General features: G+C 31.2%; 3 protein-coding genes across 3 annotated transcripts; all 3 read right to left on the bottom strand.

Moving 5' to 3' along the window:
- Positions 1 to 352: 352 nt before the first annotated feature.
- LOC144428101 (uncharacterized) lies at positions 353 to 1,874 on the bottom strand. Its single transcript, XM_078116797.1, has 5 exons — positions 1,810 to 1,874; positions 1,664 to 1,731; positions 1,263 to 1,346; positions 846 to 1,040; positions 353 to 691 (listed from the first exon to the last, which is right to left on the bottom strand). The coding sequence occupies exons 1-5, from the start codon at positions 1,831 to 1,833 to the stop codon at positions 640 to 642; spliced, it is 423 nt and encodes a 140-aa protein (XP_077972923.1). The 5' UTR covers positions 1,834 to 1,874; the 3' UTR covers positions 353 to 639.
- A 2,440-nt stretch (positions 1,875 to 4,314) lies between these two features.
- On the bottom strand, positions 4,315 to 6,201 carry LOC120337097 (uncharacterized). The gene is made up of 5 exons (XM_039404817.2): positions 6,096 to 6,201; positions 5,684 to 5,736; positions 5,424 to 5,507; positions 4,922 to 5,110; positions 4,315 to 4,544 (listed from the first exon to the last, which is right to left on the bottom strand). The coding sequence occupies exons 1-5, from the start codon at positions 6,120 to 6,122 to the stop codon at positions 4,424 to 4,426; spliced, it is 474 nt and encodes a 157-aa protein (XP_039260751.2). The 5' UTR covers positions 6,123 to 6,201; the 3' UTR covers positions 4,315 to 4,423.
- A 3,692-nt stretch (positions 6,202 to 9,893) lies between these two features.
- On the bottom strand, positions 9,894 to 11,707 carry LOC144428251 (uncharacterized). The gene is made up of 5 exons (XM_078117210.1): positions 11,681 to 11,707; positions 11,295 to 11,347; positions 10,908 to 10,991; positions 10,418 to 10,606; positions 9,894 to 10,030 (listed from the first exon to the last, which is right to left on the bottom strand). The coding sequence occupies exons 1-5, from the start codon at positions 11,705 to 11,707 to the stop codon at positions 9,907 to 9,909; spliced, it is 477 nt and encodes a 158-aa protein (XP_077973336.1). The 3' UTR covers positions 9,894 to 9,906.
- Between the last annotated feature and the right edge of the window lie 1,231 nt (positions 11,708 to 12,938).

The raw sequence follows: 12,938 nt of genomic DNA, 5'->3' as shown, positions 1-12,938 counted from the left end.
AACCGATATTCGATTATGGAACTTTCTGCTTGCGGATGCAGTTGTTCTATTTCACAAGCTATTATGTTTAATATATAGTAGCACTAGTGAATAAGATATTAATAGTATAAGTTCTAACACGTGCCCTCAGTTTATTTTTTACGATAAATCCTCCTGATTTCACTGCAGTTAATTACAATACAAATGATATTTCTGCTCAATATATAAATGTTTATTACAATGGAAGTAAACTGTTAAATAAATATTAATAAAACTTTTTATTATGAAGATACTAAAAAATATAACATTTTTAAAATATTTTTGAGTGCAAAAGATTGATTAAATAAATAAAATACTTGTATAGACTAAAAGAGTACATTTCTTTGTAAATAAATTAGCAATTTTCGAATACTATTGCATATATTGCACAATTTTCCCGTAGAAATATTGCAACCCATCGTGTATGCAGTATTCGTCAATAAAAAATAAATATAATGTGAATAAAATTGCATAATGATAAATAAATAAATGAAATATTAATATAAAAATATAAATTTTTAAATAAAAATCTTTAACATAAAAATGGAAAATATTTGTGCGTTCGTCATAGTTATCCAGAGCTACGTTGCATGTGTTCGTTGTAATATCATTTCTTTGTTATCAACACATGACGCTATATGTATTACTAGTTGCAGTTGCAGCTTCCACACAACTAGATAAAATGAAAAAATAATAAATTAAAATTGATAGCTTATCCTGTAGTGTTAATTGAAATGTAGTGGACTTGTTTTTTAAGAAATCCCTATTTACTTTTTACAATGTTAAAATACTTCAACCAAAAAAATGTTGAGTAAAAACTAATTCACCTGCACCCTTTTACAATTGCAACAGATTCTTTGAAAATTTTTCCATTTCTCCTGACCTCAAAACTTTCACATGCAAATACAGGCAGCTGTCGGAAACTTGAAAGAGGTAGAAACTGATTTGTTTCAGGATCTCTACATCTTAGTGGACAAGTCGTATTTGAGTATGTTGAGGGAACCATGTTCGTACATTCGAACCTTTACAAAATCACAAGGATCATGTTAGTGTATATACGGTATAAGCACATTATTATTTTTCCCATGAATGATGATATGTTGGAGTTGAGATAAAATTGATATTTTACCTCAACAATCAACTTCAAATTATACAAACTGCGGAAAAATGTTCGATGAATTAATAATTTTTAATATAATATTTCTATCAAGAGCAGGCACAAATCAATCTCAGTTATTTCTTACCATCTCATGGTATGCGGTGCATATCTATCATTTAGTTCAACATCCAGAAATTCTTGACAACGATGATTTTTTGAAAATTCCGCCCTGGAATTGAAATATTATAGAACGTTAGGTAATACTTTTGAATTATATTCATACAGCAATTGTATTTTTTCAAAAAAAAATTCTATCAAATTTGAATTAGGTTTAAATATGATGGTATGATTTAGTTAGATGATATAGTGCTAATATATAGCGCAGAGAAATTACGGGCGACTTGATAATACACGTCCGGGTAACAAACAATACAGATTGTACCTTGGATACATAACGAGCTTGACTTGTGAGCCGACTAAACTAAATATGCATTTATAATGCTTCACCCACGTTACGAAATAACCACACAAATTCGATCTACTTACCCTGAAAGGGCCATTGTCGTACTCCATGCAAACATAGTAAGAAAAGCCAATAAAGTCGCAGAAGTTGTCTGTGAGAACAAAAATATACAACATTAATATAACTTTAATCACATACTGTATGCCGATTTAAAAAAAAAATCCATTACCATGTTATTAGTGCAGGAATTCATAAATTATTTCTTCTCGCTTTTTCTTGTTTTGTTAGTTTCATCTGTTTAATGATTTTAATGATAATTCGACCGACATGCGAGCTTTATAAAGCTTTGATCGATACATTGCGAAATTACTTTCCTTTTTTTTCGTATCTAGGAATATTTTTAAAAAAAAATCTGGCTTTAATACTGGAACTCTGATTCTTTTCCGGTCTATTTTAGGGCGCTATTTTATTTCGAATGTTGCAGTCACAGCAGTCGACAATATTGGGGCTTTCCTTTAACACGTGTGTAAGAACGAGAGAATATTTACGTAATAGGAGTAATATTCTCTCGAATTTCACTGTCACGATTTTTCACGTAACGATCTTGACGCACTCATTGATATCATACCAATATAATATATTATTATTAACTGCACACATTTCAATTTCAGAGAATATGCCGAATACGTAATCAAGACTGTCTGTGCATGCCAGCCAATTTCCGCCTTTCGTTATTCTTCTAGGAATAGAACATTACCGTTAGAAATTGTGCACGAATTTGTGAAACATATTGTCTCTCAGGTCCATGATCACCATAAAGACGATTTGATTAATTAGCTATAGCATATGTTTTCAAAGATGTAGACGTAAATTCCATTTTATTGTCACACTGGTGCTTCCATATTACAATGCCCAAGTAATATTTGAAAGGTTTTTTATTACAATACCCTAGGTATTGTTCCGCCAGGGTAAAATTATTAGTCAACAATTTATAAAAGTATCTAAACATAGATGTTTCTATAAACTATTTCAAATTGATAGGTATATACAGACCGGTATTTCACAAAAGTTTACACTTCTGTACTAGTACATTTCCAATACGTGACAAATTTGTTGTCGTAGTAATTCCTCGCGCAAATAAAAGATTATCTCACGACAATGTTTTTCAAATTAACTATTTTTTGGTATATGACGTCAAGAAGAATACTGCGTTTTAAATAACTAAACAGTGCGTATATAGTATATATATTTGATGGAATTCGAATGTAAAAAATAAAACCAGATTATGTGCAAAATGATATAGACAAAGTTCAGTTATTGGTATGACATTGTTATATACTAAGGTCTTGAAATAATATTCTTAATATCCCTATGCGCAGGCATTAGGTTCTATTTTTAGAGTAATGCGATGGAATTAGTATCAGAAATAATACTCTTAAAATAGTAAGTATACTTGCCTAAATTTTGCGCAAATATACGTTTACTTTTGAAGAAATTTATTTGCTGAAACTAAAATACTTTTTTTTTCCTAATATATTTTTTGAATTAACAAAACTCCAAATGCCTACATAATAATGATTTTGTACTCATTTGCTTAAAATTGGTGCTAATTTATTTAAATACCTTCTAAAACTATCGATTGCCAAATAATGTAAATGCACAGCCTCGAGCGCAATTCTGACCTGGGAAAATTAGGCAAGAATCATCGACTTTAAACGTTGGGGTTAATCCAACTACAAGGTAAAATTTATTGATATTTAGACAATATTTTCAAATCAACATCTAAGTAGGGGTCGCCATTCTAATACTCAATACGAACCACCTGTAATTTTACTTGTCTCTATATATTTTTAGAATTGTAATTTAACTTCATTTTAATCTGCAATCGCAACCCAATGACAAGAATTGAAATGACGACATTGAATTACTTGAAGCAAAACCTGATCAAAACAGCCAATCAATTAAATAGTCATAATTAAATTTGACGGCATTTCGTCATTTATATTTGAGCTTTGTTTGAAGCATTTAAACGATTTATAAATATGTAATACTTTATTTTTATTTATATATTAGATGAAATTTTACGATTAATTTAAGTGAATATAACGTAAATTTGTTATAACAAGACTGTATAAATATTAAATTTGGATTAAGTTTTATACACAATTTACTTCGGCTCTCTCTCTCTCTCCCTTAGGTCTGTATAGTTTCTGTGAGAATACATACTTGCATACAATATTATAATGTATCATGTTTTAGAATCAATGCATTTAAACAAAACAATTGATTCACTCAAAAACCAAAGCCCTCAAAGACATGTTTATAAACTCGGCCTTCTTATCTGAGCCTATATCATAGTTCACTTTGATAAAGCCGATCTTTTGTTATGCAAAAAATAATTTATTCAAAATGAGTGGCAGCACCAAAATAGCAAATATTCCGAACATATAAATTTTTGTACCATGAATTCAATAAAATTAGTTGAAATAATAGCCAATAAAATTTTGGTCGCTCAACAATATAAAAATATTTAAAAACGTGAACAATTGTCAGTGGAAATAATAAATAGATAAATAATAAATATACGAAAATATAATAAATAAGTTTTTTAAATATTTTATATGATTCAACACTGACGCAAACTTGGATTCCGCAAAATAATATTGTATTCCATATATATATGTATGAATACAATAGAAACAAAATGTCAGTTTCAAATAATTTTAACTTTTGAATTAGGCATGAAAAAATAGATAAATAATACAAAAATATATTAACAGATAATAAGTAACTAAACAATTTCAAATTCAACATCGTCTGAACAATTTGGCAATAGAGCATTATTATTCTCTGTGAGCTTTTCTTTCTTTTTTTCCTCGACGAGATTTCTTGTCTTTGCCTTTTCCTCGTTTTCGGCCCTTTCTTCCTTTTCGCCGTCTAGTCAATTTTTCGACTTTGACACATCTGAAGATAAAAAAAATTAAATTCCGGATTACTTTTCTAGTTTGAAATTTCATTGCATATAATACTACAAATGGTATTGTATTCTCTATGTGTAAGTTAAGCACTCAAGGAGGAATTATCATGCATGTTTTATTTAGCATACCTTCAAATGTTTAATCAATTTTTAATAGTTGACTGGAAAAAATAAAATTAACAAAGTCTTATTCGGAATGATCTTTGTTGAACAAATATTATGGTTTACTTTTCAATATTGTGTTTGTCGATATATAGTTGCTCAACTTTTATTGAGACGTTGAATATTACATCAATCGTCTGATTTTAGTTAATACTTTTGGTATTTTAGTGATTTAAAAATATGATATAAAAAGGGAACATACCTGCATGCAACTGTTAGTGATTGTGAAAGTTTTCCACTGAGTCGACTGTCAAAGTTTTGAATATACAATACTTCTTCTGGTTCGTATCTTTTGTCAGACAAATGTTTTCCTTTTATAGGTTCGCGACATCTTGTGGATGAACATGTTGCGTTGCGGAAGAAACTTGGCGATAAGTTTTTACATTCAATCCTGAAAATACGAATACCGTAAATGAATAAATTGTAAAATTATATTGAGTTTTTTAATGGTAGGGAGGAATACATTTATTTGCATAAGGGCTGTCCTTTTTTTGAAGCAAAAACTAAATATGTATTGCCCTTTGTGACAAACCTGTTGACACTGTGTCCATCTAAAAGTATATTAATATGCCGAGTGTTGTTACTCAACCGGAATAAGGAATCACTAGCTTTATAATAAACCAGATACATAAATCAAACACGAGGAAAATTCAGGCTCATTTTAACCCCCTCTTGTAAATTTGAAATATGCACTGGGTACTCACCCATGCACGTAATAGGAAGCAAATCCATCATCTACTTTTTCTGATTCGACAACTTCGCAACTGTGAGCTCTTATAAACTCTGAACTATAAAAAAATAGAATTTGTTAATAAGCCATACGATATTGTTGAAGAGCATTTGAATTATTTGCCAATATCTACAAAATATGCCGTTTCATTAATACTTTAATACTGGATATTTATTTAATCTATTTTAAAACGCCGATAATACGAAAAATTAGTGAACATAACTAAACACTTACTCAGGGTCAAATGAAGATACGCTGATAAGATAGATGGAGCATAATGCAGCAATCTAAAAATAAAACCCACGTTAAAATTTTATATTAGCACTCACATGTACTTATTATTCAAAAATATGATGGCACATGAATATATATCATTATCAATACAACCATATTTTACAAAATATTTAGTACCATCTTCTCTTAAAAAATTACATATTATATCATCTGGACATGTACTAGAGCCTGTTATAATCATACTACTCCGTCGTCATATTCAGCCTACAGATCAATATCGGTCACAAATAGGCTACATGTACATTTACGAACAGTTATTTTATTAGAATACGATCAGTCCCATATAAAACCGTCAATCACTAATGCACATAATTCATGTTTCTTATGGTATGATATTATTTCTACGGCTTACCTTGACGTAAAGCTTTAAGCTTGACATTGCGGTTGAATATGCTTTTCTATGTTATAAATAGTGAGTAGAATTCTCGATATTATAAACTCGTAGTCTGATACCTTTCTATGTACGATATCTCGTTTAACTGCTTTGATGAACATTCTGTCTTGTCGTTTATATATCTAGTTTAGCGGATAATACATAATCTAAATAGGGGGTTTCAGCCGAATCTCACTTTTTGGTTAGCAGTATAGTATAGTTATCGATTTAAAGCGGCGATAATTTGACGAACAAATACGGCTTTTCCGTGAAGGTTATTCCCCACGACAGACGAGAGAACGATATAACGACAGCGTAACTCAAGCGTGAGATAATAAGTGTTTTTGTGGTGACGATGATGTAACCATTTTTAACGATGTCGGTAAGTATTCCGCGCTAATATCCCACGTGAGATACACAAAGTTTACTTTCTTTACCGCTGTGCTACAGTTCAACTAATATTTTAAAATCGGTAAGCTTTATTGGGTACAGATCACAAATATATCATGCAATGAATGTCAAAAATGATTATATGATTCTACATAGCTGGGAATATTCTTGATAACTACCATTTGATTGGTCTTCGCAAACAATACAGTCACGCCCACGAAATATTTCGAAATATGAAAAGTTACCGATGGGGTAAAGCCCTTTTACGATAGCCACAACATTCCAAAATCTAAGTGAGAAACCAAATAGACCGACTCTGATGAAATCGAACGTTATTAAGCGACAACTATTTCCAAATTTGAAAATAACATCATTTCTAATTTGCTATTGTATATGACGAAATATTTGAATATGGAACGTACTTTACCACTGACAAACTTGTTGACCTGTGAAAAAACTTGTACCAACGTCAGATCACGTGGAGTATTTAGGATTAAAATAAAGCATTGGACAATATTGTATTTATGAATAAAAACATAATCCACGCCAATTAACGAATATTCTGTTCTTAAAGTTCATTTTTCAAAACCAGTGTCAATGATTTCGCTTATTCATGACCAGTCCCCCGTATGCAAAAAAATGATTTACATTAATAAATACTCGATCCTGGTGTTTTATTGTGCTGAGAATAAGTCTCATTGTGGAAAGCTGTAGTCCAGCGTTTCTCAAAATGTGTTCCCCGGAACACTACTGTTTTGCGAGCTACTTTGGAGTGTTCCGCGGAACAGTAATCGAAATTGCAATTAAATTGGCCGCCATGGCGATCTTGGTCGTACTTCGACGCCTCTGGGTCGTAAATTTGTCTTTCAACTGGCGAATAAAGGCAGACAGGCCTTGCTATCTAAGCAGGTAAACAGGTCTCGTGCCAGTATGCAAAGCATGGTATTTTTGTGAACCGTTGAATATCGTTAACTATCGGCCTAGTTTTTCAATTGGTAAGGTTGAAGTAAACTTTTTTATTTTACAATAGACTAAATTTTTGGAGAGCACCCTTTTCAATGAATTGTTTGAATAAAGCTGAAAACCTCAAAAGATGTCGCGATAAGCCAGTTGTGCAAGTTGAGCACAAGGTAAATCCATTACACAATTCTTTCATTATCAATATTACCTTCTTATTTTTTGGTGTTCCGCGTGGCGAGATAAAAGCGTAGGTGTTCCGGGAAAATAGGTTTGGGAAACGATGTTGAATGTAATCAATAAACGGGTCATTTTCAACCTTTTAGACGGAGTGGAACTTCTATGGAATATTCTGGAGGTTTGGGGAACCCCAATACAATAGTTTACAATACGTTATTTTACACACCTATCTACAGTATACTTGTAAGGCTGCAGGGCTATATAAATTTGTATAAAATATAAATAAATATATATTACACATTTATACAATCATTCTCTAATAATGTGAAACTGTCAAAACACAATGATACAAGTTTAATAACATTTGCTATACCCGTGAAAAATTATACTTAATAATGTAAACTTAATCCTGAAATGTAACTGCGGAACTCCGTCGTCGAAAACCCCCCCTGTAGAGTGTGGGAAATGTTGGAAGCCAATTATTCATCTTTTTTCTCTCATTTATGAGTATTGCGCTGGACAATTTAAATATCTTGAATTGATGTGACGCCAAGTATCACGAAGCCACTCAAATGCATTTGGAAAACTACGAACAAATTTTTGTTATCACATTAATACGGAGATATTATATATATTATACACATATACACTACAAACGCCGGTTTTATGAAAAAAAAATCTAATTTTACGTCATACCATTAATTGACGGCTCATTTTACTTTGGTCTATAAAAAATTTTAAAGTAGCTTTTGTTATCGTGGATTTGAACCATTTTCTGTCTATTTTTACTGCTTATAACGTGAATTTATCTCAATCTCACTTTAAAATTCAAAAATACATTGCATCAAATTCAAAAGTGAATGAATACACCCACCATATTCATTTAAAACCATTAATGGTACATAGACGTTCCAATTTGAAAGTTATCAAATAGAGGGCCAGAGAACGGTGAGAAAATGTAATGTCATTTTATCAACAATTATAAATTGCCTCTCGTGTACCCCCTAGCGGATAGAACATAAACACGAAAGACATTAGCATGTAAGATTCGTCGTATACGTACAACCTTTTGTTTAAAACAGGAGTCACATAAAAACATACTACAATAAATCAGCAATCTAACGAATTCCATTTATAAAATATTAATTCATTCACTTCACTGAATTATAGTAGCACAACAGCTGTTTTGACCAACAGAATGATACGTAACAGAATTTATTGTGAGACACGTGTACCCTGAATTATATTAAAATTCATAATTCCTCGTTTATTGAACTCGTTTAATTAATGGCAACTAAACGCAGAAGAGGTGATGCTAAATACAAAGGGTACAATGGCGCCGAAAATATTCAAATGAAATTTTTTGAGATGCTATGCAATTTTTTGAGATGCATTGAGAAAATAAATCAATATTCTATTCGAGAGATGTATCACTGCTTCATTTTTATTATAAAACGTATCATCCGTTCGGTTTTCAACTTTCTAAAAATATGTGCGGCCCGTCAATGACTCGCACCCCTTAATTTTGGCACGCGAGCGACAAAAGGTTTCCGACTCCTGCACTAAAGTCTGTAATAAGCATGAGGTTATTCTCCGTGACAGGTGAGAGAACAATATAACGAGAGCGCAGCTCAAGCATGAGATAATAAGTATTATCGTGGTGACGATAATGTAATCGTTCTTACCGCCGTAGGTAAATATTCCACTCGCACTCACACTTCACTCATAAGCAAAATCCCTCAAAAAACGGTTATTAACTTATCCACTCAACTTTTTCATATCTACAACTATATCATAGATGCCCATGTTATGCAGAAAGTAATTCATTTAAAATTATTAGAAGCACAAATATAACAAATATATTAAATTATGTAAAGTTTAGCACCATGACTTCGATAAAACCAGTTGAAATAATAGCTAATAGAAAACTATAAATTTGGTCGATTAAAATTATAAAAATATTTAAAAGAAGGAACAATTTTCAGTGGAAATAATAAATAGAATTGATAAATAAATACATGAAAATATAATAAATATAATTACTTTTGAAAATATTTTATACGATTTAACACTGAAGCAAACTTGGATTCCCCAAAAAAATATTGCATTTCATATATATGTATGAATATAGTGAAAACAAAAGTCAGCTTTAAATATTTTTACCTTAAACGAAATCATGAAAAAATAGATAAATAATATATAAATAATAGATAACAAAACATTTTCAATTTCAATCACGTCTGAATAGTTCGGCAATGAAGCACTATGAGTCTGTGTGAGCTTTTCTCGCTTTTTTTCCTCGACGAGATTTCTTGTCTTTGCCTTTTCCTCCCTTTCGGCCCCGTCCTCCTTTTCGCCGTTTAGTCAATTTTTCGACTTTGACACATCTAAAGTAAAATATTAAATGTTGGTTCACTTTTATTGTTTGAAATTTCATTATTTATGATGCCATAAGAAGTATTGTATGATCTATTTCTAATTAATAAGGCGAAGAGGAATCATACACCTTTAATATAAGATACTCTTTTGAAATCTAAATTAACTTTTGATAGTTGACTGAAAATAGAAAAAACAAAACAAAATCATTTTCAGAATGATCTTTGTTGAAAAACATATTATAGTTTACTTTTCAATCTTGTGTTTATCAATATATAGCTGCCCAACTTTTGTTTTATTGAGAGGTTAAATATTACACCAATTTCTTATGCTAGTTAGCATTTTTAGTATATTGGGTAATTTAAATATTGCAATAAAATATGAAATAAAAAACATACCTGCATGCAACTGTTAGTGATTTTGTGAATTTGCCATTTAGACGACTGTCAAAGTGTAGTTTAAACAATACTTCTTTTGGTTCGTATCTTTTGCCAGACAAGGGTTTTCCATTTATAGGTTCGCGACATCTTGTGGATGAACATATGGCGCTTGGGAAAGAACTTGGCTCTAAGTTTATACAATTAACCCTGAAAATACGGATATCGTAGATGAATGAATCGTAAAATTTTGCAAGGTTTTATAAAGGGAGGGAAGTATAAATTAGCTAGTTTATTCTCCAAGCAAAATATAAAAAAGTATTGCTCTTTGCGACAAACATGTGGAATCTGTGTCTAGCTAAAATTATATTAATGCCGAGTGGTATTACTCAGCCGGAATAAGAATATCACTAGCTTTGTAATAAAACAGATAAATAAATCAAAGCACGTAGGAAATTCAGACTCATTTTTACACTGTCTTAGAAAGTTGAAATATGTATTCGGTACTCACTCATGCAAGTAATAAGAAGCAAATCCATCATCTACTGTTTCTGTTTTATTGACTTTGCAGTTGTGAGTTCTTATAAACTCTGAGCTATAGGAAAAAGATAATATTTGTTAAAGAACCGTACGATTTTAATGAAGAGTATTATTTATACGAATAAATAGACATATATACCATTCCAAAATTCTGTATGAATGTTATTTTTTAACAAAATAAATAATTTTTTTTAAATTCTTTAGCACCGCACTAGTCAGAATTAATTTTACCCTAAATTATGCAATGTATGACATTTAATTAATACATTAATACTAGATATTAGTTTAATAATTCAATCTATCTTAAAACGCCGATAAATATATTACGAAAAATTGGCGAACATAACTAAACACTTACTCAGGGTCAAATGAAGATACGCTGATAAGACAGACGGAGCATAATGCAACAATCTAAAAAAACAAAAACCTCGTTAGACTTTTATATTTAAACCTACATATACTCATTACTTAAAAATATGATGGGACACAAAAATATATCATCTATCAATAGAACCATATTATACGAAAATTTACATAATATATCATCTGGCCATTTACTAAAGTCTGTTATAAGCTTATTGTTCCGTCGTCATATTGAGCCTACGGATGAATATCGGTCACAAATATAGGTAAGTTTACAAAAAGTAATTCTTTAGAATACGATCATTCCCGTATGAAACCGTCAATTACTATAATGCACGTAATTCATGTTTCTTATGGTCTTATATTATTTCCTTAGATTACCTTGATGTAAAGCTCCAAGCTTGCCATAGCGGTTTGATAAACTTTTTTTCTTCAAAAATATGAGTAGTAATCTCGATATTATAAACTTGTAGTCTGATACCTTTCTACGTACAATATCTCGTTTAACTGCTTTGATGAACATTCTGTCTTGTCGTTCATATATTTAGTTTAGCGGATAATACATAATCTAAAGTGGGGTTTTCAGTCCAATCGCACTATTTGGTTAGCAATGTAGAATAGATATATTGATTTTGAAGCAGCGATAATTTGACGAATAAATAAATACGGCTTTACCGTAAAGGTGATTCCCCGTGACAAACGAGAGAACGAGAGCGTAACTCAATCGTGAGATAGTAAAATGTTTCTGCGGTGACGATGATGTAACCATTCTTACCGCCAAGTGAGATACACAAAGTTCATTTTCTTCTTCGCTGTGCTAAAGTACAATATCATATTTCAAAATCTGTAAGGTTTATTAGTTACGGATCACAAATATATCATGAAATTTTTATATGATTATATATGTTTGCGGATATTATTGATGAAGGCCATTTGATTGGTTTTCGCAAACATTACAGAGTTACTGATAGGGTAAAGCCCTTTCACGATAGCCACAACATTCCAAAATCTAAGTAAGAATCCAAATACACCGCTTCTGATGAAATCTAACGTTATCGGACGAAGTAGAAAAATACAATTTAATTATTTCCGAATTTGAAAATAACATCATTTCTAATTTGCTATTGTATATGACGAAATATTTGAATATGGAACGTACTTTACCACTGACAAACTTGTTGACCTGTGAAAAATAAAATTAAGACTTGTACCAACGTCAGATCACGTGGAGTATTTAGGATTAAAATAAAGCATTGGACAATATTGTATTTATGAATAAAAACATAGGACACGCCATTTAACGGATATTCTGTTCTTAAAGTTCATTTTTCAAAATCAGTGTCAATGATTTCGCTTATTCATGACCAGTCCTCGTCTGCAATAAATGATTTACATTAATTAATACTCGATTCTGGTGCTTTATTGTGCTGAGAATAAGTCTCATTGTGAAAAGCTGTAGTCCAGCGTTTCTCAAATTGTGTTCCTTGGAACACTACTGTTCTGAGAGCTACTTTGGAGTGTTCCGCGGAACAGTAATCGAAATTGCAACTAAATTGACCGCTATGGCGATCTTGGCCGTACTTCGACGCATCTGGGTCGTAAAATTGTCTTTCAACTGGCGACATAAGGCAGACAGGCC

Source organism: Styela clava, chromosome 10 (genome assembly GCF_964204865.1).
Source record: "Styela clava chromosome 10, kaStyClav1.hap1.2, whole genome shotgun sequence".
Classification (NCBI taxonomy): domain Eukaryota; kingdom Metazoa; phylum Chordata; class Ascidiacea; order Stolidobranchia; family Styelidae; genus Styela; species Styela clava.
The sequence above is the reverse complement of the archived record's forward strand: the minus strand, read 5'-3'. Positions and strand labels throughout refer to the sequence as shown.